This window comes from Hyla sarda, chromosome 5 (genome assembly GCF_029499605.1).
Source record: "Hyla sarda isolate aHylSar1 chromosome 5, aHylSar1.hap1, whole genome shotgun sequence".
In the NCBI taxonomy this organism is placed as follows: domain Eukaryota; kingdom Metazoa; phylum Chordata; class Amphibia; order Anura; family Hylidae; genus Hyla; species Hyla sarda.
This window is the reverse complement of record NC_079193.1, coordinates 174,201,996-174,228,673: the sequence shown is the minus strand read 5'-3', so window position 1 is coordinate 174,228,673 and position 26,678 is coordinate 174,201,996. Positions and strand designations below refer to the sequence as shown.

General features: G+C 41.4%; 1 protein-coding gene across 15 annotated transcripts in view; it reads right to left on the bottom strand.

Annotated features, from left to right (window-relative positions):
• PTPN3 (protein tyrosine phosphatase non-receptor type 3) overlaps positions 1 to 26,678 on the bottom strand; it is a 258,163-nt gene that overhangs the window by 76,822 nt on the left and 154,663 nt on the right. For all 15 annotated transcript variants that reach the window (XM_056520787.1, XM_056520780.1, XM_056520786.1 and 12 more), the window contains 3 exons: positions 23,453 to 23,573; positions 22,051 to 22,138; positions 1,308 to 1,396 (listed from right to left, as the gene is read on the bottom strand). In XM_056520787.1, the coding sequence (XP_056376762.1) occupies positions 1,308 to 1,396; positions 22,051 to 22,138; positions 23,453 to 23,573 (298 nt within the window). The remainder of the gene's footprint in view (positions 1 to 1,307; positions 1,397 to 22,050; positions 22,139 to 23,452; positions 23,574 to 26,678) is intronic.

Here is a 26,678-nt window from a genome sequence, read left to right as displayed (position 1 = left end):
ATAGGGGATAAGATGTTAGACTGCAAGGGTCCCGCCGATGTGGATCCCATTGATCTCCGGGCCGGCAGCGGTGGTGTCCGGAACACGGAAGCTTGCAGCTTTCATGAGATCATGCCACGCACCCTTCATTTATGTCTATGGGAGGGGCGTGACGGCTAGTACACAGCCTTCACGCCTACTCCCATATATGTGAATAGAGGGATGGCTGGCATCTAAAGTCATCGGGCACGGAGCGGAGTTCACCCTGTGCACCAAATGTCAGAGGTGCCGCAGCAAAGATCGGGGGAGTGCCCAGCGGCGGGACCGCCGCGATCTAACATCTTATCCCTAGGAGATAAGATGTTTTCAGCGGAGTACCCCTTTAATGACTTATTCTGACTAAGTATTTTTATAACAAATCACATCTGTATATTGTTACATGACACACACCTACATTGATCATTGTCATATACACAATTTCAAATGTCATAAATTGTTAATAGATGGCGTTCATGGATCAGCTGGATTCAAAAGAAACTTGAAGGTATGCAAATCGTTGTGACCCAGATAATCTGGTGAATATGGAAGCAGAAGGGCAACATCTACTTTGGATGACTCTAATATTAGTTTCTGAGGAAATAAAATTGTATAGCTGCCACTTAATACCTAAATAATCTGTCAACCAGCTTACTAAATTTCTAAGCAGTAAATTTGGGGAATTTGGAAAAACGTAGTGAAAATTCATGTGAAACCTAAAAGTTGTGGATTGGAAATGTCACACATCCCGCCTAGAAATCTAAATAGTTTCAACTGTTACAGAAGATTAAATAAACTTACAATTAAAAATATTTTAGGGAAAATGTTGTTCAACTCACTACAGGTATGAAACATTATATCTGATCTAGGTCATCTAGTAATCAAAAACAACACCAATGAAACCAGTCACCAGCAGTCACTAGCACTGCCGCTAGTCAGTAGAACATTACTTATCTCATCCAAAGTAAACTTCGCCGGCTTGCTGTTGCTCACATTAGTGATGCTCAGCGGACCACCTATTCAGCATATACAGGGCCTGGTAGAAGCTAAAGTTTAAGTAAGAGAATTGTTTCCTGTTTTATTCAGGACTAATATTTTAATAAAGAATAAGATTGGTCCATATGGTTTTGTGACTTTGTTATATAATTAGATATAGTAAGTTGCACAGATTATAAAAGTGTACAGGCCACATCTAAGCCGATGGCAAAATATGAATTCCATGTTCAAGATAAAACAGCAGATTTCCTTTATAAAATATATACAAGTTTATGGAAACATCTGTATGTATTTACCATGGATAGAAGCTGGTGCAAATTTGTTTTCTGTACACAGCTACACCGCCAGAAGCTATTCCAATAAGTAGATCTAAGTTATGAAGATCCTGGAATGAAAACGTCAGTATATAAAGTGATATGAATTTAATAATGCTAATATAGTTAGTAATATGCAAGTTCACAGTATATAGGCTATTGCTGTGTTACCCCAATGTAGTCCTCAATACCCCCAATAGGTCATAATTTTAGGCAATCAAATTTAGGGAACACTTGTGGTAATGCCTGATGCACTGACCATAAATATATCACCTGGGAAAGACTACGGAAATCCTGAAAACATGACCTGTTTGGAGTACTTGAGAAATGGTCTTGAGAAACACTGGGCTATTTTCTTCAAAGGGGTACTCCGGCCCTAAGTTATCTTATCCCCTATCCAAAGGATAGGGGATAAGATGCCTGCTCGCGGGGGTCCCGCCACTAAGGACCCCGCAATCTTTCATGCAGCATCCCGCTATCATCAGCTTTCGGAGCGAACATCGCTCCGGGTCTGATGAATCATGATCACGGGGCCGGAGTATCGTGATGTCACGGCTCCGTCCCCATATGACGTCATGCTCTGCCCCCTCAATGCAAGCCTATTGGAGGGGGCATGGCAGCCACCAGGCCCCTCCCATAGGCTTGCATTGAGGGGGTGGAGTGTGATGTCACACGGGGATCATGATTCATCAGACACGTAGCGATGTTTGCTCCGAAAGCTGATGATAGCGGGATGGTGCATGAAAGATTGCAGGGGTCCCCAGCGGCGGGACCCCCACGATCAGGGATAAGATGTCTTAGTGCCTGAATACCCCTTTAACACATAATAAAACAAACAATCTGTGTACTTTAACCCATTAACAACATAACAACAAGTTGTGTCACGGAACTTAAAGGGGGACTCCAGCCCTAAGACATCTTATCCTGTATCCAAAGGATAGGGGATAAGATGTCTGATCACGGGGGTCCTGCCACTGGGGACCCCCGCAATCTCTCAGGCAGCACCCACCTGTGTGTGCTCCATGCAGCGCTGGAGGCTCCGAGTCTGAAGCCTCACGACCACGGGGCCGAAGTAACATGACATCAAAACTCCGCCCCCCCATGTGACATCACGCCCCGCCACGCGGGTGATGTCCCGCCCCGCCCCCTCAATGCAAGTCTATGGAAGGGGGCCTGACGGCCATCCCGCCCCTTCCCATAGACTTGCATCGAGGGGGCGAGGTGGGGCATCACACGGGGGCGGAGTCATTACGTCACGATACTCCGGCCCCGTGGTTGTGAGGCTTCAGACTCTGAGCCTCCAGTGCGGGGATCCCCAGCTGCAGGACTCCCACGATCAAACATCTTATCCCCTATCCTTTGGATAGGGGATAAGATGTCTTAGGGCCGGAGTGCCTCTTTAAGGACCAAGCGAATACCTGTATGCCCTGAATACATAAGTGACTTTGAGGCGATTGCAGGAGCTGCGCTCGTTTCAGAGCAGTGAGTGTGGGCTACCATCAGTAACCAGCAACTCACTGCTGATGATGGGCAGCGGCAATCCCGCCGTTGTAGTAATTTGACCCTTTAGACACCATGATAAATGCCGATCACGGCCTCTAAATTAAAAATAAGAGTTACCGGTGGATTAGTGGAGCTCACGAACCTCTGCAATATGATTAAAGTGGTTCTGTGAGCTAAAATGGCGGAGGAGGGTCCCCGGCCTCCTACCGCCAACTCACTGCCTTTTAACAAAAAAAAAAACAACATATTTGGTATCACCCTGTGCATAAATGCCCAAACTATTAAAATATGTGTTTGATCCTGCACAGTAAATGTCATCAATGTAAAAAAATACCAAACACCAAAAATACAGATTTTTCATCACATCAAAAAGTCTCATCAAAGATGGTGAGTACCCACACATTTCATGTATATGGAAAACTAAAACAAGTTATAGGGGTCAGAAAAGGACAATTTCATTCATATCAATTTTGTTAAACAAAAGTTAGCATTACAAGAGTTAGCAGTATAATAATAAAAAAACTATATGAATTGGGTATTGTTTTAATTGCATTGACCTTAAGAATAAAGATAATGCATAATTTGTATCATAAAGTGCACTGCGTAAAAAGCAAACCATCCAAGCTGCTAAATTTTAGTTTTCCCATACATTTCTGTCGACCATGGCACAAAGTTGTGGCTGACACGCCCCTCCATGTATCTCTATGGGAAAGTCGGAGATATAGCGTTCGTGTTTCTCCGGCTCTCCCATAGAGATACATGGAGGGTGCACATCAGCCAAAGTTTTGCACTGTGGTTGACAGCTATCCATACATGAAGCGGAGGTCAATCCGTGCATGGAGAGGGCCGGGGTGTCGGGCAGGAGATCATTGGGGGTTCCAGCGGTTGGACCCACTTATGCCCTATCCACGGGATCCTGTAGAAAGGGGATACAATGTTCTGTACCATGTATCGTTCCCCTATAAGCTTCTTATTATTTATGTAGGTGAAGAATAGTTGGGGGTTTTATTTACTTTCTATGGCAATCGTTCTCTCTGTTGCAATTTTTTTCAAATTTTATTTCTTTTTTTACAGAGTTTATTCTTCTCCTAGTAATTTTTTTAACCCCTCCCCACTACCTTCTTGTTTCAGTAGTCTGAATGCTTTCCACTTATCATGTATTGCATACCTAACTGTTTTGGTTAACCAAATTGGTTCCAATTTCTCTTTTCAAAAAATGTTATTAGAGTTTTGAACAAATGGAATATATGCATATAAACCACAAAGAAAAAAACCATAAGGAGGAGTCATCAAAAGCATCAGTTAAGCTAATGAGTCAGTTTGGTAGAGAACAAAATCCCATCAGCGTAGGAACTTCCAGAGAGTTGCAACCAGAGATTCAAGCGGGTCTGCGACAACTGTAAGGCCCCAAGAGGGATGCCTCAAAAATGATCAATATCATAATTTAAAACAGAAGAACATATCTATTAGCAACTAAAGAGGAGATAAAGGAGCATTATCAAGCTGCGTAGTAGATTTTTTTTGCGTAAAAATACTTGTACACGTGCGACTTTTTTTTTTTTTTAAAACATATTTTATTGACTTTTTCATTTAACAAAACCGAAAGAAAATACAAATGTACAAAACAGTAACGTTACCGCAGGTCTCTGAGTGCACATATAGCGGTCAATTCCATGATATCTGGTATTACAATTACAGAGTACATCACAGTTATATGGGAGTAATGTAATCTCTTGCCACTAAGACTGTATCTCCATATTTTCAGTAACATGCATGCCCTGTCTTGTCAGTAATGCGTTCAGTCAAAACACCCCACTATTAACATCACGCAGGGAGTCTCAATGCTCCCAGTGTATCCCCCAAGGAGCCTAGGCTGTACCATTCTGTGGAGCTGAATGGTCGGACAATATCCGCTATCTCTGAACATGAATAATGTGATACAATAAACGTTTCCCATTTGTGAAAGAATTTCCCTGTGTGTGTGACTTTATGTCTTTCGGTATCTAATCTATCAATCCCACACAATAATTTGAGCTGTGAAATTACCATAGTTAGAGGAGGCGGTACTGATATTAACCAGTTAGTGAAGATGCATCGTAGCGCCACTAGGAGGACAATGTGTACCAATCTAGGCAGTTTAGGAAGGGCGGGTCCTTCTCCCTCTGGGGGACGAGCTTGATGGAAGAGTAACATACGAGGTGTGCAAGGTAGGTCTAAATCCCACTTGTCTTTGATGTATGCAATAATCATGTTCCAGTAATCCCTTGTGTATGAGCAGTCCCAGATCCCATGCCATAGATTCGTCAGTGGTGTAGAACATTTGGGGCAGGCCGTTATCCTGTCTGGGAAATGTACGGTTGGAAGTATATTGAACCCATAGATGGCTTTATGGATTAGTTTAAAGTAAGTCTCGCGCCAGCGTTCATTAATTATGCAGCTACGTATGATGCGCCATCCCTGTAGAATACAGGTAGAAATATCCTCCCCAGGTACCCAGTTCGACCAGGAGGAGAAAATTGTGTCTGGGTCTATTTTCAGTAAGTGCCGTTTAAAAAGTGAATATATTTCCGAGATGGTTCCCTTTTTCTGGGTTGTGCCAATAAGAGAATCTAGGGCATGGTCTTGTGATTCAACAGTAATATTTCTTAAACGGTTTGTAAGGAATGACATTATTTGGAACACCGATAAGGCATGAGAAGGAGGGAGGTTAAAGTCCGATAAAATTGTTTGGGGGGAGTGCCAGCACTTATTCTGCCGGTCTATCAATTGGCGGACTGATTTCAGGCCTCTAGATATCCATAAGGACTCGATGTGTGATGAGATTACCGGGAGTTCTGGGTAGCTCTTTAGGGGTAGATGTTTGGACACCAAAAATGGCAGTTTAAAAACCTTTCTGACCTCCTTCCACGCCACCACTGTGTCTCTCAACAAGGTAGAACTTTTCACTTGGCTAGGTAATTTGGAATAAGAGGTATGGAGGAGAACTACCAAGTCCCATTGCTTCGCCAGTTCTCTTTCCAAGTCTGGGACAGCGTGAAAGGAGGCCCCATGGATCCAATCCATGACATAACGGAATAAGCATGCTAAGTTATAGCCTCTCAAATTGGGAAAATTTAGACCGCCCTCCTGATTATTCAACATCAGCTTGGTTAGAGCTATTCTCGGTCTCTTGCCCGCCCATATGAACTTGATGAAGGCTGAGTTAAGCAATTTAATGTCATTATGTTTGAGTAACAAGGGAAGTGTTTGTAAAGGATATAAAAGCCGAGAGAAGCTAACCATTTTAATGAGGTGGCACCTGCCCATAAAGGAAAGAGGAATGCCATTCCATCTGGTCAGTTCCGCTCTGATTTTAGATATCATGGGAGGGTAGTTTAGTGAATAGATAGTGTCAGGCGTTTTCCCCACCCTTATACCCAAATAAGTGACCGAGGAGGAGGCCAACTTGATTCCCAAGTCTGCTATGTCTTGCAACCATCCCGGTTGCCTCAGTCCCAATGGTAAAAGTTCCGATTTATGTAGGTTGATTTTGTAACCTGAGAATTTTCCAAAGGAACGTAAACAACGGAGGATGTTGTCTAACGATGCAGCCGGTGAGTCTATGAAAAGTAAGACGTCATCAGCGAACATCGTTAGTTTGATCTCCTTGTTCCCCACCTTAATCCCGGAGTAAATTGGTGAAGCAAGTAAATGACGTGCTAAAGGTTCTATTGCTAGATCGAAGAGGAGGGGGGAGAGTGGGCAACCCTGTCTAGTACCCCTGGCTAGATATATTGGCGTCGAGAGAATGCCCGGTGTGTAAACTCTAGCTATTGGATTTTTATATATTCCATTTAAATATGTACGGATGGCACCCTGAACGCCCACTCGGTCTAGTACCAATCCCAGCCAGTCCCACCGCACATTATCAAACGCTTTTTCCGCATCAATCGCGAGTAAGGCTGGTTGGTCGCTGGGTAGGGGTTGGTGTCTTAATCTGTCTAGTACTGCCAGTACTGTTCTGAGGTTCATGGTGGCCGATCGGCCTCTTATGAAACCAACTTGATGAGTCCCGATTAGGGCCGGCATGAATTCAGAAAGTCTGGACGCCAGAATTTTCGACAATAGTTTGATATCCTGATTAATCAGGGATATTGGGCGGTAAGAGCCCGGGTCCGTGTTATCTTTACCCGGCTTTGGCAACACTTTAATGTAAGCTAGGGATGCGCTGGGAGATAAAGAGCCTGAGGACATATATTCTTTAAATACAGCTGTCAGGGTTGGTGCAAGTTGTGAAGAAAGGGCTTTGTAAAATTCCCCAGTATAGCCATCCGGTCCCGGTGCTTTGCCATTGTGTAAATTCCTAATCACATCAACAACCTCCTCCTCTGTCACTGGTGCGTTCAGGACATTCCTCTGATCATCAGTTAAAGAAGGCATCTCCACACCTCTTAAAAAGGCTTCCCCCGCCGATACATCAGAGGGAGAGTCCGAGTATAATTCTGTATAGTAATCAGCTAAGATCTGATTGATCGAGTGCGGGTCTGAATGTAGCCTATTGGAGGGGTCTCTCAGAGTAGTGATATGTGACGGAGGGTGTTTCCCTTTAGCTAGGTGTGCCATTAAACGACCTGCCTTGTTTCCATGTCGGAACAAATCTACCTCAAATTGGGAGCGCGTAAGTCTCTCCCGTCTATCACACCAGAGTTCAAACTGAGCCCTGGCCTCCTTCCATGCAAGTCTACATGAGTCTGATGGGGAATCTAGGAATTGTCTGTATGCGGCCCCTAATTTATCCCTTGCTGCAGTAAATTGTGCTAAGGAAGTACGTTTTAAGGTCGCTACATAAGCCATTATGTTTCCCCTTAGTACTGCCTTTCCGGTCTCCCAGAACAATACCGGGTCTGTGTTATGCTCTGCATTGGATATTGTGAATTCCACCCACCACGCCTGCAACTGCTCTAAAAATGATTCATCCCTTAGCAAAAGAGAGGGGAACCTCCACAGTATATCCGACCCTCGAGGACAAGTTGGGTTCAGTTGTAAAGATAGGGGTGAGTGATCAGATAGTGCTAAATCTCCAATTTCCACAGCCCGAACACGTTGACTATATAATCGACTAATCAAGAAATAATCCAGTCGTGACCAAGAGCTATGTGCATTGGAGAAGTGAGTGTACTCTCTAGAATCAGGATGTATGTCTCTCCATGCATCAGACAGGCCTGTTCGTTCCAGCAAGGAGGGAAGAATGCAGTCACGTGACCTAATTACTGGAGTCTGGTGAGAAGAGCTCTTTCTATCAGTCAACGGGTCTAGCACTGTATTTAAGTCTCCCCCTAGAATTTTACCAGGTGTATCGTCATTTTGTAGTCTATCTATCAGGTCTGCAAAGAATAATTTGTTATCACCGTTCGGTGCATAAATGTTATAAATGCTCATCTGTTCCCCATTATGTTCTATGAGTAAGTGTGAAATCCTACCTTCTTCATCTGTCGCGTGCGACTGAAAATTAAATGCAAACGATTTGTGTATTAAGGTCAGGACTCCCGCCTTCCCATCTTTAGCCGGAGAACCATAGACATGTCCCACCCACTGCTGACGCATCCGAAAGAAGTCATCCTCAGTTAAATGAGTCTCTTGAAGCAAAACTATGTCTGGGTGCAGACGTTTGAGAGAGCGTAAAAATAGCCTCCTTTTGTGAGGGGATCTTAATCCTTTAACATTCCAGGTAGTTAGGTTAACCATTTTGTAGTGATCAGTGGGATACCACTCCGAGACGGGAAAACCGTTCGGAGGAAAAAATAAAGAAGCAAAAAGGGATGCATCAGCAAAGGGCAGGACACATTTCTCCCTTTATCCTTCCCATAGTCTATGGAAGTATTCACTAGTTCCATACAAGAGGAGAAGCCGAATATGTGCAGTATACCAAAACAAAAAAACATTAATATAAACCCAAAGAATACAAAATTATAGAAGTAAGAATACCCATAGGAAGACCATTCAATCAAGTCCCCCTCTGTTGGGTTAAGGGACTTCCTTTTTTCGGACGACATTGTGTCTAGTTGAACCATTTACCAACATTTAGGGAGCCTCTCCCTCCCCCCCCCTATTATACCTCTTAGTTATACCGCCCTATGAACCCAACTATATAATCCCAGTTTAAACTGTAAACAGTAGTCATATCAGCAAGTTAATAAGTCCACAGTAGAGAAAAGAGAGAGTGGGAAAGTCAAACTGTTAATTATAATTATAAACCTGAGGACAGCCTCCAGGCCCGATCATGTCCTGAAGAGATAGTTGGTTCAAGTCCGATCCATAGCTCAACCAGGAGGTGAAGTAGGTGATCTATCAATCCGGTGAAGATTGCCGGTTACCACCATGATGACGTCTCGGGGAGCGGTGTCTGCGGCGTTGTTCTCTCGGTTCTGGAGAGCCGGCGTCATCTCTCGTTGCCGACCTGGAACGCTGTTGTCCTCTTGGCGAGCGAGATCTCCTCTTGCGTTGGGATCGCTCTCTTGATGGACAATGTGTCGAAGAGGATAGGATCCGCTCCAAGGCGGCGGAGGCTGCATCCGGCGTTTTGTACACCGAAATTGTTCCATCTGCGTGGAATACTCGTAGAGTAGCGGGATACTGCAATTGAAATCTGTAGTGGGCTTTAAAGAGCGCTGTACAAATGGTGCTAAATGCTCTCCTGCGTTTCGCCACTTCCACCGAGAAATCTTCAAATAGCAATAAACGCATGTTTTGGATAATCAGCGGTTGTGATAGACGCCGGTATGCCTGTAGGATTTCAACCTTATCATTAAAGTCCAAAAATTTCAAGATCACTTGACGCGGGCGGTGTGTCAAAGTCGCCGGTGCATCAGATGATGTAGGGGGAGCAGACCCAATCCTATGAGCTCTCTCAACTCGGCACGGATGAGACAATCCCAAAGCTTTCGGTAAGTCTCTCTCGCAGAATCGCTGTAAGTCCTGGGGTAATACCGCTTCTTTCACCCCCACAATTCTCAGATTATTTCGCCGAGATCTATTTTCGAGATCTTCTAGTTTTTCGCTCATTCTAGCAATTTCGGTTTCAGTGCAATGTAAACGCCTGGAGGTTTTCGCCTCTGCATCATCCAAGTTAGACACCCTCTGTTCCATCATATGCAGCCTGTCTGAATGGTCTTTCACCTCTAAGTGCAAGTTTTGCAAAGCCGCTTTCAGGACGTCTTCCACAATGTGCTGTATATTAGGAGTAATCCGTAGCGCCACCTCTGCTGCTAGTTGCTGATAATCAATATGGAAGGAATCACCATGTTGAGGCTGGTGCACCTGACCCTTAAGCGCGTGGCTATGCTGTGTGGGCGCATGGCTGTCTCTCTCATCTGGAGATGATCTGTCCTGTACCTTGCTGAGATCTTGTGGGTCAGGAAGGCTGGTCTCCATATCTGTCGGAGCCTCTGTCTCTTGTACCATCAGTGGTGTCAGTGGTCGATCCCTAGCTGGGAGCGAGACGCGCGGCACATCAGTGGTGGCAGTGGCAGGGACTGCGGCGGTGCCCGCGGCCATTTTAATCGCAGCTTCCGTCCGGGCGGTCTGAGCAGCGGAGGCTGCCGGCGGCTGCTGGCTGCTCCGCTGTATAAATTTGTCCATGTCGGGGGACTCGGGGGTATGCCGGAGCCTTGTCACACCCGTGTGTGTGGCTATAGTAGTCTGGGCAGTTGGTACGGGGCTGTTACAAGCAGGGGGGAGCGGGAGCACTCCTGTAGTGAACTCACATCGGCCGCGCCGGAACCGGAAGTCCACGTGCGACTTTTAAATACATGCTGGACTTTTTGATTTTTGCTTATTCCAAAGAACATTTCTGAAATCTGCTCACATAGTAATTTATTTTTATTTTTTTTACTTTGCAGCGGGCATGTATTTATCAAATGTGATAGTCGCTATTTAGGAAGAAAAAAAGTTGCATCTCCATTTAAAAGTCGCATATGTATTCCTGGCTTACAGAAAGTGCATACGACTGCAGAAAAGAACATTAACACCCACTTTAACAACTGTTCTTTTTCTGCATCATGAAACAAAGCTACTACATTAACCCCTTCCCGCTAGTGGACGTATGCATACGTCCAGGCGAACTACACATTCGCGTAAATTCTCACTGCACCCCTTATTGCATTCCGTGAGGGGTGTAGTTTTAAAAATGGGGTCACATGTGGGGGGGTCCACTGTTCTGGCACCACGGGGGGCTTTGTAAATGCACATGGCCAAATTATCTCTCCAAAAGCTCAATGATGCTCCTTCTCTTCTGAGCATTGTAGTTCGCCCCCAGTGCACTTCACGTCCACTTATGGGGTATTTCCATACTCAGAAGAGATGGGGTTACAAATTTTGGGGGGTATTTTCTGCTATTATCCCTTGTAAAAATGTAAAATTTGGGGGAAAACAAGCATTTTAGTGTAAATTTATTTTTTATTTTTTACATATGCAAAAGTCGTGAAACACCTGTGGGGTATTAAGGTTCACTTTACCCCTTGTTACGGTCCCCAAGGGGTCTAGTTTCCAAATTGTATGCCATGTGTTTTTTTTTTGCTGTCCTGGCACCATAAGGGCTTCCTAAATGCAACATGCCCCCCAAAAACCATTTCAGAAAAACGTACTCTCCAAAATCCCCTTGTCGCTCCTTCGCTTCTGAGCCTTCTACTGTGCCCGCCGAACAATTTACATAGACATATGAGGTATGTGCTTACTCAAGAGAAATTGGGCTACAAATTCAAGTATAAATTTTATCCTTTTACCCCTTGTAAAAATTCTAAAATTGGGTCTACAAGAACATGCAAGTGTAAAAAATGAAGATTGTGAATTTTCTCCTTTACTTTGCTGCTTTTCCTGTGAAACACCTAAAGGGTTAAAACACTTACTGAATGTCATTTTGAATACTTTGGGGGTGCAGTTTTTATAATGGGGTCATTTATGGGGTATTTCTAATATGAAGACTCTTCAAATCCACTTCCAACCTGAACTGGTCCATGAAAAATAGCGAGTTTGAAAATTTTGTGAAAAATTGTAAAATTGCTGCTGAACTTTGAAGCCCTCTGATGTCTTCCAATAGTAAAAACATGTCAATTTTATGATGAAAATATAAAGTAGACATATTGTATATGTGAATCCAAAAATTTTTTGGGGGGAATATCCATTTTCCTTACAAGCAGACAGCTTCAAAGTCAGAAAAATGCAAGAAAGGATGCACGTTACCACAAAAATGTACCACTGTGTTAAAGTAGAATATGTCACGAAAAAACAATCTCGGAATCAGATTGATAAGTAAAAGCATTCCAGAGTTATTAATCTTTAAAGTGACAGTGGTCAAATGTGCAAAAAAGGGCTGCGTCCTAGAGGTGAAAATGGGCTGTGTCCTTAAGGGGTTAATGTTAATTATAAAAAAAAAAATTTATATATTATAACTAATAACTATTAATTTTAAGGTTGAAAATACACACTGCACACCTACATGCTGGCGTACCAACTAAATGTTTTAATGAAGTTGTGTTAAAATAGAATAAGGCACAAAATAATTGTGTAAGAATTTTTACAGATGTAAATAACCCATGTGTGTCACAAAAATTTTTCCTTAAAAAAAAAAAAAAAACATCCATAGTAATACAGCTTCCTGCACATTCTGGGGTGGGTAACGTACCGAGCAGTTTTTTTTTTTTTTTTTTGTGGCTCACTATTGTTTATGTGCCTGTTGTGCTTCCTTCCTGGTTAAAGACTCCGCCCACCAATGTCACAAAATGTGGTCTCAAAATTTAACAAAAAAGCCTCCAGAGTATGGATATTCATGGTGCGGCATAGTATGTTTTTAATATTTTATAATTTCTGAGGAGGGTGAAAGGGTTGTTGTGGGATAGTTGGAGTGCAGCTATTTAGTGCCAGGCAGGCCAGTCAGGGTGTCACCAGATGCGGTACGCTCCCCCCCTCCCTGTCACTCTCTAGCAATGCTACTGGTAATAAAGGGTAGATAAAGAACTTCGGCTATTAACATAAGGGAAAACTTTTCTGCTTTAAAAATTGCTTTTGTAAGCGGGTTTCCTGGTTTTTGCTTACGTGAGATTTATTTATCAAGGACTATTTGATAACTAGGTCGCATGTAAGCAAAAGTAAGATAAAAAAAATTGTCATATAAAAGCCATACGTTTGAAAAGAATGATACATCTCCTTCAATATGTATAACAGACAAGCTCCCAGGGTAACCGGGAGACTGACAAAACAAAGACAGAAACAGAAGGGAGAACAAACTAAACATAGAGGGGAATAGAAAGGAAGGTAGGAAGGGAAACCTGGGAGAGGGAAAAAGGGGGTGGGGGTGGGGGTGGGGGGTGTCCTTTATCCTAAGAAGGCAAAGTTAAGAGGAATTACTTAAACACTCCTTCCAATGCTGCCAGTAATCTTGGCAGCCAGGAAAATGTAGTAGATAAGTTTACACTTTCCCTTGGGGATATTAGGAATCGGTACATTCCACCAAATGTGAAACATAGTACCCGTTTGTTGGCATTTACAAAAACATAAGGGGGAGGCTGAGGGATACATCTTTGCCATTCTGGAAGGCACTAAATACCTTCCAGCCCACTTCCTAACACACGTATTATTGAAGGGTATATGTTGTTTACAAGATTTTTTTAGGATAGACTTAAAATGTCCCATTTAGCTTGTGTACTTTTATTACTGAGGGCACGGTCCCAATCAATGTTACTGGGGTCCTCCCTATTAGTTGGTGAAAATTTTCCTTCCTTAATCCCTTAAGGACATGCGCCGTAAATGTAAAGTCCCTTAGCGCACAGCGTGATACATTTACTATGCGTCTGTGACGCGAGCACAGGAGATGTGCTCGCTTCATTCCTGGTGGGTCAGGGCGGCTGTCAGCAGCCGCGGACCCGCCGATAATAGCAGACATCAGCGATTGCGCTGATGTCTGCCATTAACCCCTCAGATGCCGTGATCAATACAGATGACGGCATCCGCGGCAATGCAGGCTGATCTAATCGCCTGCAGTACTGCCACGGTGATCAGATCAGCCAAGATGGCGGACAGAGGTCCCCTCACCTGCCTACGTCCATCTCCCGTGGTCTTCTGCACTGATCTGCAGACCAGAGTAGAAGATCGCGGATAATACTGATCAAGAGGAGAAGATCGCGGATAATACTGATCAGTGCTATGCCCTATGCATAGCACTGAACAGTATTAGCAATCTAATGATTGATATAAATAATCCCATAAGGTGACCATAAAAGAATAAAATAAATGTAAAAAAAAAGTTTAAAAAAAAGTGAAAACAAATCTGAAAAAGGCCCCTCCCCCAATAAAGTTTTAAATCAAACTATTGAAAAAAGCGATCAAAAAGTCACATTTGCGCAAATGTGGTACTAAAACAAACTACAGATCATAGCACAAAAAATTAGCCCTCACACATCCCTGAATACTGGAAAATGTGTAATTTTTACCGTAAAGTGTACAGCGTGAAAACAAAACCTCCCCAAATTTGAAAAATTATGATTTTCATTTACATTTCCTTACAAAAAAAAAGAATTTTTGGGTTTACCACACATTTTAGGTTAAAATGAGTGAGGTCATTACAAAGTGCAACTGGTCGCGCAAAAAAGGTCTGTGAATGGAAATATTAAAGAGTTGTGGATTTTGGAAGAAGAGGAGGAAAAAACAAACAAAAACACAAAAATAAAATGGGCTGTGTCCTTAAGGTCAAAATGGGCTCAGTCTTTAAATGGGTACTCCGGTGGAAAACAATTTTATTTTTATTTTTTTTATCAACTAGCGCCAGAAAGTTAAACAGATTTGTAAATTAATTCTATTAAAAAAATCTTAACTCTTTCAGTACTTATCAGCTGCTGTATACTACAGAGAATGTTGAGTAGTTCTTTTCTGTCTAACCACAGTGCTCTTTGCTGACATCTCTGTCCATGTCAGGAATTGTCCAGAGCAGGATAGGTTTGCTATGGGGATTTGCTCCTGCTCTGGACACAGTTTTAGGTCCGGTTGTAAAAGCGCATACGGCGCAAAAATGAGCCAACCGGACCGAACGTTTCACTCCGGCCGGCTCATTGAAATGAATGACATACGGGAGCGCATACGGTGACATACGGGAGCGCGAGGTTTTAGCTCCCCCCTGCCGTATGCGCTCCCGTATGGGAGAAAACGTAGTGTGAACCCAGCCTAAGACAGGTTTTACATATAAACAAAACCCTCCCCTTTCTTACTTATACAGTTATTACTGAAGAGACTGTAACCCTGTATATTAACCACCCAGTCATAGCTCTCATCCTACCACGTATCACTTATCCCCACTATGTCATAGTTTTCTACCGCCATTAAAAGTTCCAGTTCCTCAATCTTATTATTGAGGCTTCTGGCATTAGTATACATACACCTGATGATTTTATTCATATTTCCTTTCCTCTTATCAGTTATCTGTGGTAATATAGAAAAAAGAAAAAGACCGCAAACGGCGCCTCGTGAGTAGGTGTGGAGTAGTAAAGCCATTTAAAAGTGGCTGCTCACCTTGGAGAAGAAGAAATAGTGCATATCACCTAAATAAGAGGTATATTGGTGGAGTAGGCTGCTCAGCCGGAGGGTCCGCAGGGGTCAGGTAAACCTGTCCTGTTGAAGCATGCGAAGAGGTAGAGAAAAAAGGACCAAAGATTTCCAGGCGCTGCTAGCTCAAAAACACCGGAGGCACGAGTTATAGATGAAAGATCCTTGCAGGGAACAGATTTATTAAAAAAACAAAAGTACAGATGATGCGTTTCGAGGGTAACCCCCTCTTCCTCAGATTGTAGTTCGCCCGTAGTGCACTTCAGGTCAACTTATGGGGTACCACCAGACTCAGAAGAGATGGGGTTACAAATTTTGGGGGGTATTTTCTGCTATTAACCCTTGCAAAAATGTGAAATTTGAGGGGAAACACACATTTTAGTCAAAAAATTTTTTTTACTTATGCAAAAGTCGTGAAACCCCTATGGGGTATTAAGGCTCACTTAATTCCTTGTTACGTTCCTCAAGGGGTCTAGTTTCCAAAATGTGATGCCATGTGTTTTTTTTTTTTTTGCTGTCCTGGCACCATAGGGGCTTCCTAAATGCGACATGCCCCACGAGCAAAATTTGCTCTCAAAAAGCCAAATATTACTCCTTCTCTTCTGAGCATTGTAGTTCGCCCGTAGTGCTCTTCAGGTCAACTTATGGGGTACCTCCATACTCAGAAAAGATGGGGTTACAAATTTTGGGGGTATTTTCTGCTATTAACCCTTGCAAAAATGTGAAATTTGGGGGGAAACACACATTTTAGTGGAATTTATTTTTTAGTTTTTCTACATATGCAAAAGTCGTGAAGCACCTGTGGGGTATTAAGGCTCACTTAATTCCTTGTTACGTTCCTCAAGGGGTCTAGTTTCCAAAATGGTATGGCATGTGTTTTTTTTTTTTTGCTGTTCTGGCACCATAGGGGCTTCCTAAATGCGACATGCCCCCCAAATACCATTTCAGAAAAACGTACTCTCCAAAATCCCCTTGTCGCTCCTTCGCTTCTGAGCCCTCTTCTGCGCCCACCGAACAATTTACATAGACATATGAGGTATGTGCTTACTCGAGAGAAATTGGGCTACAAATATAAGTATAAATTTTCTCCTTTTACCCCTTGTAAAAATGCAACAATTGGGTCTACAAGAACATGCGAGTGTAAAAAATGAAGATTGTGAATTTTCTCCTTAACTTTGCTGCTATTCCTGTAAAACACCTAAAGGGTTAAAATGCTGACTGAATGTCATTTTGAATACTTTGGGGGGTGCAGTTTTTATAATAGGGTCATTTATGGGGTATTTCTAATATAAAGACCCTTCAAATCCACTTCAAACCTGAACTGGTCCCTGAAAAATAGTGAGTTAGAAAATTTTGTGAAAAATTTGAAAAGTGCTGCTGAACTTTGAAGCCCTCTGGTGTCTTCCAAAAGTAAAAACACATCAATTTTATGATGCAAACATAAAGTAGACATATTGCAAATGTGAATAAAAAATTTTTCTTTGGAATATCCATTTTCCTTACAAGCAGAGAGCTTCAAAGTTAGAAAAATGCTACATTTTCAAAATTTTTTTCAAATTTTGGGATTTTTCACCATGAAAGGATGCAAGTTCGTTACCATAAAATTTTACCACTATGTTAAAGTAGAATATGTCACGAAAAAACAGACTCGGAATCAGAATGATAACTAAAAGCATTCCAGAGTTATTAATGTTTAAAGTGACAGTGGTCTGATGTTCAAAAAATGGCCGGGTCCTAAGGTGTAAAATGGCTGGGTCCTTAAGGGGTTAAAGTCCCATACAAGTCTATGGGAAATATATGTTACTGCATAACTTTCAAACGGCTGGGGATATTTCGATAATACTTGGTCACATGTTACTTATATGTCCACTTAAAATATAGGACAGTTAATTTAACCCTTAACTACCCTCATCGGGGAATAGAGGATCCTGATAGTATGAATAGGTTGTACACATCTGAATGCAGGTTAATAAGTGACATATGGAATAAGGGGAAATTCAATGAGTGGAATGAAATAAAAGAAAGGTATAAGCTGAGAGACAGTAGGTGGATAATACAAGGTTTAAATCAACTATAATTTCAGCATTGAAAGAAATCCAGAGTAAAATAGTGGAATGTACTGATGTAATTAAGAAAATACAAGAAGGTCAAATTAAACGGAAATGTATCTCTTACATATACGATACAATAAGGAAAAGTAATGATAAAAATTTACAAAAATGGCGGGACGAATTGGGAAATATCTCAGAGAGTGAAGGGGTTATTATATATGAATATAAAAAAGTAACACCAAATGTGGATCATCAGTGGATCCAATGGAATACTATTTACAGAATCTATTATACTCCAAATTTCTTGTATAAAATTAGGAAAAGAAGAGATCGCAATTGTCCGAGATGTGGACTTGAAGACTCTGGCTTTCTTCAGATAATGTGGAGATCTGTTAAGATCCAAAATTACTGGAAGGAAATAATTGATCGAATATGGGAAGTGCTGAATTATTGGATACAGGCAAATACAACGATTTTGACCCTTGGGAAGATTAAGGGATTAATCTTGCTGGAAGGGAAAAAAGAAGGTTAATGTCACTGCTTTTCTTGGCCTGCTTGATGATAATCAGAAAGAGGATGTCTCCAATAACACCAGCTATACAGAGTTGGATTGTAACAGTCAGAAATATCAGTAATTACATTTAAGAGAGAGGAGGGAGGAGAAAAGGAAGAGAAAAGGAAGAGAAAAGGAAAGCGTATTTTTGGTCACTTTTTATATCATGAAAAAATTTATAAAAAGCGTTCAATAAGTACGATGAATACAAAAATGGTACCGCTAAAACCTTCAGATCACGGTGCAAAAAAATTAGCCCTTATACCGCCCCACACGCGGAAAAATTAAAAAGTTATAGGGTTCAGAAAATGACAATTCTAAACATATAAATTTTCCAGCATGTAGTTATGATTCTTTTCAGAACTATGACAAAATCAAACATATATAAGTAGGGTATCATTTCAATCGTATGGACCTACAGAATAAAGATAAGGTGGTATTACATGTTCTGAATTATTCTTAACCCATTAAGCCCCCAAATATTAAAAATTTTTGTTTTTTCTTCAATTTTGTAACACAATGATTTTTTATTCAGTTTCGCCATAGATTTTTTGGGTAAAATGACTGATATCATTACATAGTAGAATTGGTGGTGCAAAAAATAAGCCATATCGATTTTTGGGTGCAAAATTGAAAGAATTATGATTTTTTTTAAAGGTAAGGAGGAAAAAAACAAGTCCTTAATGGGTTAAGAATAGTTCAGAACATGTAATACCTCCCTGTACTGTAGAGGGCATTACCAGACAGGAATTTAGTGCATATGCTTCAGTAATACAGGGGTCTTACCAGTGAATGCCCATTCTAATTGGTCAGTTCTCCAGCCATTGACATGTTTCACAGATCTTGACTGTCCGTAGCATTGTATGTTGAGTCTGGTTGTAAAGACCATTGTATGTTGAAACTATTGTATGATGAGGCCATTGTAAGTGGGATCACTGTATTCTGCCTGATGTCACCTCTAGGGGGAGTGCCTTATGTACAGATTTATATAGTTAATGTTAAGTACAGCAGGAGCTGTATGAATCCAAATTAATATAGCTCCCCTTTGTGATGGCTGTAGGCAGTCAGAGTTATTTTGTAACTATGACTATGTTAAAGGAGTTACCCGAAGATTAAAATTAGCTGATTGTTCTGAGTGAACTGAGAGGCAGCACACTTGCCCAACCACCGCTCCATTCATTCTCTATGAAATATCTCAACTTTCTTAAGCACTAATGTTGGCTATGGTATGAGGTCCCATAGAAAGTCAATGGAGCGCTGGCCATGCATTCATGTTATCACTTCATTCATTCTTCGACTTCTATAAATACATATTACTGTAAATTAATGCAGAATTCAGGTCGAAAGGCGAAGGGGTAAAAACTGCCTAGTAGGTAGAAAGGTAGGAATGAGGACAGAATTATTGCACTGTGCTGCTGGTTTACAATAGGTGGAGAGAAGTATTTATTAATGTACTGTGGTGTTGGTTTACTACAGGTGGAGAAGTATTTATTGATGCACTGTGGTATTGTTTACTACAGGTGAAGTACAGGGTGGGCCATTTATATGGATACACCTTAATAAAATGGGAATGGTTGATGATATTAACTTCCTGTTTGTGGCACATTAGTATATGTGAGGGGGGAATCTTTTCAAGATGGGTGGTGACCATGGCGGCCATTTTGAAGTTTGCCATTTTAAATCCAAATTTAATTTTTTCAATAGGAAGAGGGTCATGTGACACATTAAACTTATTGGAAATTTCACAAGAAAAACAACAATGATGTGCTTGGATTTAACGTAACTTTATTCTTTCATGAGTTATTTACAAGTTTCTGACCACTTATAAAACGTGTTCAATGTGCTGCCCATTGTGTTGGATTGTCAATGCAACCCTCTTCTCCCACTCTTCACACACTGATAGCAACACCGCAGGAGAAATGCCAGCACAGGCTTCCAGTATCCGTAGTTTCAGGTGCTGCACATCTTGTATCTTCACAGAACAGACAATTGCTTTCAGATGACCCCAAAGATAAAAGTCTAAGGGGGTCAGATCGGGAGACCATGGGGGCCATTCAACTGGCCCACGACGACCAATCCACTTTCCAGGAAACTGTTCATCTAGGAATGCTCGGACCTGACACCCCTAATGTGGTGGTGCACCATCTTGCTGGAAAAACTCAGGGAACGTGCCAGCTTCAGTGCATGAAGGGGGAAACACATCATCATGCAGCAATTTCGCATATTTAGTGGCCTTGAGGTTTTCATTGATGAAGAATGGCCCCACTATCTTTGTACCCCATATACCACACCATATCATCAATTTTTGTGTTCCAACAGTCTTGGAGGGATCTATCCAATGTGGGCTAATGTCAGACCAATAGCAGTGGTTTTGTTAGATAACTTCACCATTCACATAAAAGTTTGCCTCATCACTGAACAAAACCTTTTGCGTAAACTGAGGGTCCTGTTCCAATTTTTGTTTTGCCCATTCTGCAGCACCTGAAACTACGGATACTGGAAGCCTGTGCTAGCATTTCTCCTGTGGTGTTGCTATCAGTGTGTGAAGAGTGGGAGAAGAGGGTTGCATTGACAATCCGGGCAGCACATTGAACACATTTTATAAGTGGACAGAAACTTGTAAATAACTCATGAAAGAATAAAGTTACGTTAAAACCAAGCAAATCATTGTTTTTCTTGTGAAATTCCCAATAAGTTTGATGTGTCACATGACCCTCTTCCTATTGAAAAAACAAAAGTTGGATTCAAAATGGCCGACTTCAGAATGGCCGCCATGGTCACCACCCATCTTGAAAAGTTTCCCCCCTCACATATACTAATGTGCCACAAACAGGAAGTTAATATCACCAACCATTCCCATTTTATTAAGGTGTATCCATAGAAATGGCCCACCCTGTACTTCTGCACTGTGGTGTTGGTTTACAACGAGCTATTGATGCACTGTGCTCTTGGTTTACTACATGTGAAGAAGTATTAATTGATGCATTGTGGTGTTGGTTTGTCACTGGTGGAGAAGTACTGTTTACTACAGGTCAATAATTATTTATTGCAGCTTTGTGCAGTTTTACTATAAGTGAAGAAGTATTTATTGCTGCACTGTGGTGTTTGTTTACTGCAGGCGACGCATTTGTTACTGCACTGTGGTGTTGGTTTACTAAAGGTGCAGCACTTATTGATGCACTGTGGGATTTGTTTACAACAGATGGAGAAGTGTTTATGAATGCACTGTGGTGCTGGATTACTACAAGTAACATTCATTGCTGCACTGAGATGTTGGCTTACTACAGGTCGAAAATTATTTATTGCTCCTCTGTGCTGGTGTCTTACTATAGGTGGAGAAGTATTTATTGCTGCTTTGTGCTGTTGTTTTACTATAGGTGGAAAAGTATTTATTGCTGCATTGTGGTGTTGGTTTACTATAGGTGGAGAAGTATTCATTGCTGCACTCTGGTGTCTGTTGCTCATGGACAAGTATTTATTGCTGCACTTGTGTTGGTTTGTGTGGTGTTGGTTTGTCACTGTTATTTGGTTGCAGCTGTTTGGAGAAATATGGGTGCTGCTTGTTGGTATTTGGCATTGCAAGATAATATGCATTTGTCTGTGAGGCCCCAGCATCTACATGGATAGGCTGGTGAGACCCAGTAGAAAAGCTTGAGAAGCCTATATTTAGCCCTATACTAACCTAGACTAAAGCAAATAATCCCATGCATCCTTTTTTTTATGCTAAACCATAAAAAATACAACCACTATAAAATAACCACAGTTATACTTGCTTCATCACCCCTCCATTCACAGGCTATAGGACTATCGAAGATAGTTTAACACAGTACTCTAATATCTTTGGCAGCCCCATAGTGAGTGATTTACTATCAGATCTCACAATGTTCTTTTTATTCTGTTTTATTTTTATATTTATATAACACACCAGACATTCAAAGTAGAAAAGCCTCAAATGACCAAATACCAAATCAAGCACTTAGTACTGTATTAATAATATATGTTTTTACCAGTATATTGCTCATTTTAAATATAAAATAGGGGTCAAACATACTCTACCACTGTGCATTTCAACTCCATAGAATTCAAGTGTTCTTGCAATATTAATGTAGCAGGATTCTGCTTCTGTTTGTTCAAGGCCACTAAGAAAAAAAGAAAGCAGTATTATATGATTTTAAGGATGATTTTATAAGTTGTACACTATAGATGCAGTCATATAATTTTCTGCCAAGTGTGACTAACAGAGGTATTTAACAGGCAGATTGCTGGTCAAGGCAAGCAACAATTATTTAAAGAGCCTATTACGTGGCTCAGTAATCGTGTGGGTAGGGATGCGCAAATGATTGCTGGATTGTTTGTACAGCACCAAACTTCTACAAAAATACAAACCTGCCAGCCAGGTCTTTCCTATTACACAGAAATATGTGCTACCAAATATTGAGGATACTTAAACGTGTTAAAGCCCTGCAGCCAGCCGATGAATGAGTATTTGCTTGTGCATCTACTCATTGTTGGGTCTATTACACAGGGCGATTATGGCCTGTTTGGCCAACAATCGCCCCACAGAATAGGGACCTAACAAACAGGGCACAATTTTTTGCACCCATTGGTTTGTTTTGCTTTAGGGCATCTAACAGATACCCTAAGTTAAAAGAGATCTATTTTGGAGACATGTTAGAGTACCCTCACATGTACAGGATGTGCTGCATATTTTTGTTGCATATTTTGTGCAGTTGATTTTGCTACCCTTCAACTTCAATGGGTAGAAAAATTAGGTGCAGAAATAATGCAGCATATTCTGTACGTGTGAATGTACCCTTAAAGCGGCGCTAAACATCTTATCTCCTATCAAAAGGATAGGGGATAAGATGTTAGATCGCGGGGATCCCACCACTGGGCACCCCCGTGATCTGTCCTGCAGCGCCACCATTTTTCAGCTGCAAAGAGCGAGGATCGCTCTGTGGCTAATGACGGGCAGTGCAGGGGATGAAGTATTGTGACGTCATGGCCCAGCCCCCTCATGATATCAAGCCCTGCCCCCTCAATGCAAGTCTATGGGAGGGGGCGTGGCACCCCTCCTCAGCCACAGGCCCAAGAAAACTTATAAGCATCTTATCGTGATTGATCCGACTGCTGGGACCCCCGAAATCTCCAAAAAGGGGTCCTGACGCTCTCAGACAGCTGCACGCTGCACAGAGGCTCAGACAGCTCACAATCCCTGTACTGTCTATAGGAGCTCAAGAGATACTTGAGTTCAGGCACCCTGCACTTAGACGCTTATCCCTTATCCTGTGGATAGAGCATGAGTTTTATGGGCTGGATAACCCCTTTAAGACTTATTACAGCTATTTTACTAAGTGCAAACATTTTCCAGCTCTATTTAAGCAAAAAGAGGTGTTTAAGGCAAGATTTCATAAACACACCTTCCCCTAAAAATCTCAAAAATCTAAACTTACCTGTGCTGGCTGTGGAGGGATTCCACTTTACTTATAAAATCATTGTCTTGACCAGGCATAAATTTCTTATTTGACAGGTGTCCTGGAAGATGTACTGAAGGATTGTAATCGCCAAATTCAGCTGTACAGTAAAAAAAAAAAACAAGAAAACACAAAATAGTGATTATATAAAATAATATTAAGTATGAAGCCTAATAATTATTTTAAAAAGCTACGGTATATATAAACAGGAATATGAAGGAATGTTTGAACACTCTCCATTTCAGAATATGAAAAGAATGTATATGCATATACAACCTAAATTTGGAGCATTGGCTGATCCTCATTCAGCAGGACTATCTGACTGTCTAATGTGTATGGACGCCTCCTGACCCCCTTAACAATGTTGATGAGAGAAGGATCAGGCTTGCTGACAAACCTGCTTTATTTATATATTATTATTTTTTGAGGGGGGGGGGGGGGGAGAGGGGCTGTTCTGGTAGTGGATTACCTACCCTCTCCCGATTCACAACACATGAATATTAGACTGAGCCAAGGATTTTTACTTAAGGGTAAATAGGAGAGATGGCTCTTTTGGCCAACAGCTACTAAATGTGTTTGGCACAATATGACTAATGAAACATTTAATAAGATCATTGGGGCTATAAATACACTAAAAAGGTGCACCCATAGAGGCAGAGAATCTGTAGTCAGCAACAAGGCTGAATGAACCAGCTGGAGGCTGACATCCGACAGCAGATTTATTCAGCCTTGCCTTGACTACAGATTATCTGCCTTTACAGGTGCATTTTTTTTTTTACATGGTCTGAATAAAGTTTAACGCTTTTTACATCATATGGGTAAGTGCAACCTATATCCTTTTTTCTCTATGGTATTATATACTTTCAAAAGCGAATTTGCCCTCTCCCTTGTCGGTTATCTCAAAAAGCTTCTATGCTCTCTTTACTCCCTACTTCTATTAACCTGTTCTTCAAAAGACAAAAGAAATCACGGTATACTGTATATCTCCTCTGGGAAAAAGACTTTCATGTCCAGCTGACTGACTGCAACATACATCTAATATAGAAACTGTCCCATGGTCCCTCTAAATGCACTGCAATCCAGGAAAACTCTCCAGGAATGACTATATGGTCATCTCCAGGTGGAACCCCACTACTGACAAAACACATACAGTATATAGTTTTCTAATATTCTGGATGACTGCTTGAGGTGCAGCTCAGTTAAAGGCTCTCATCTCTATATCTTGCCCAATTATACACAATTTTTCAAACTCAATTATTCTAATTATCCAACAAATTTGCAACTCACAATTCACTATCCATCAAACTAACATCTTACTGAACATGCCTGCTGCCCATGTGAACAAAAACACCATTATTCCTTCTAGCTGGTGCTAAACTACTCAACCCATCTCTCTGGTATTCCAGGGCCTTCCCATCAGTTGCCTAATGGCTGTGTAAAATAGAGTAGATTTACCTTTTGGAATAAATGGCAGCCACTGCCCTCAGTTGCTACCTGACCCATTCCATGCAGGCATACAACCCACCGGACACAGTTTCTGCAGGCCCAGTAACCAACATATCTAATTTCTTGATCCAATTGTTTTCTTTTAGTTTCAATTGCTCCTCCCCATTCCCACTTGTTCCCTCCCAGTTTCTTAATTCCTTACTTTTTTGTTTTCATGTTTATAACTGACTGTGTTTATGTTGGTATGCATCTCTTAACTATAACTACGTATATGAAAGACAACTTATATTTTGGTTACTACTCTTCTATGTATGTACCTGACTACTTGTGTCATGCCTTATTTTCATATTTCTTATCTTTGTTAAATCATTACTGTCATTTAGATCAGTGGTTATCAACCTTTTTCGCCACTGTACCCCAAAAGGGGGAAAGTATGTCCACAGGTACCCCTCGAGCAGAACTTACACGCGAGGGGTACCTGTGGACAAAATAAGACATAAAAGTACTTAATTTCATAATGGCGTGTGCTGAACTTTCTAATACGATACTTAATCCCCTTGTGCCATTATTCCCCCCTCCCTCTGATCCATTTTTGCCATTATCTCCCACCCCTCCATCTTAATCCCCTTTTGCCACTATCCCCCCAACCATCTTAATCCCCTTGTGCCAATATTCCCCCCTCCGATCCCCCTGGGCCAATATATGGGATACATACAATAACACCCTCCCATACTGCCGCTCTGTGCTGAGAAATACTGGCCAATGCAAGGCCGAAATTTGTCAGCAAATCGCCGTACCCCCGCATAACTCTTGACGTACCCCTAGGGGTACGCATACCCCTGGTTGAGAATCCCTGATTTAGATAACCTTTGACATTCTATGCAAAAGTGTCAAAAGTTTTGAGTGCTGAGACCCCCACCAATCCATGTTTATAGCTGTGGAAGATGTGCGGCAGCAGGTTCCTACATGTACACACACACGCACACATATGTATAGTTGCATTTCTCCACATCTGTCTGTTTTGTGTGAGAAACTTTTGTAGCTATGCCTGCATTATATATCTGATAAAGCACAGACACAAGACTACTGTCAGCCAGTACTGGAAGCAGAATGTCCCCTGCATACAGGTACTATACAACTCAAAAAGTTATATAAATCCTAATGAAATAAAGGCTTCAATTTTACTTGGCTCCAGATAAGTCTAGGTGGAAAAGATGGGCCCAAGATGGACAGAAATAAAGCAAGTCATCTACATTAAACAGATTTAAAAAAAATAAGTACATATCATTTTATTAGAGAACATTCCTATAAACTATCTCTAAATGAGACTGAATGTAAAAAAAAAAGTGTTTTTCTTATGCTGGGATGATCAACAATTGTCTAAACATATTTATTCCCAAGCATGAGGAACTTCCACACCCAAATCTTTTAGCTGTGATGTCCCAGCTTTACTCATGAACAGCTTTCAAAGCAGTTTAATCCCTGTTCAAGCTAAGAAAACTGCTTTAGCAACTTGGCAAATGCACTTGGACAAGAGCCATGAAGCTCATCCTAAATTGAAACAATACTTAAGAATAAACTCTTATCTCTATCTGAAAACCCCAAGAAGAGATAGATGAACTGTCCTAGAGAAATTGAATGAACTAGGTTTTAAACACGTCTAGATTATGTCTTTCACAAAAAGATTATCTTTGCAATCTACGAGCAACTGTAAATTTGGTTAAAAGCCCACCTCCTTGAAGGGAACTAATTATCAGTT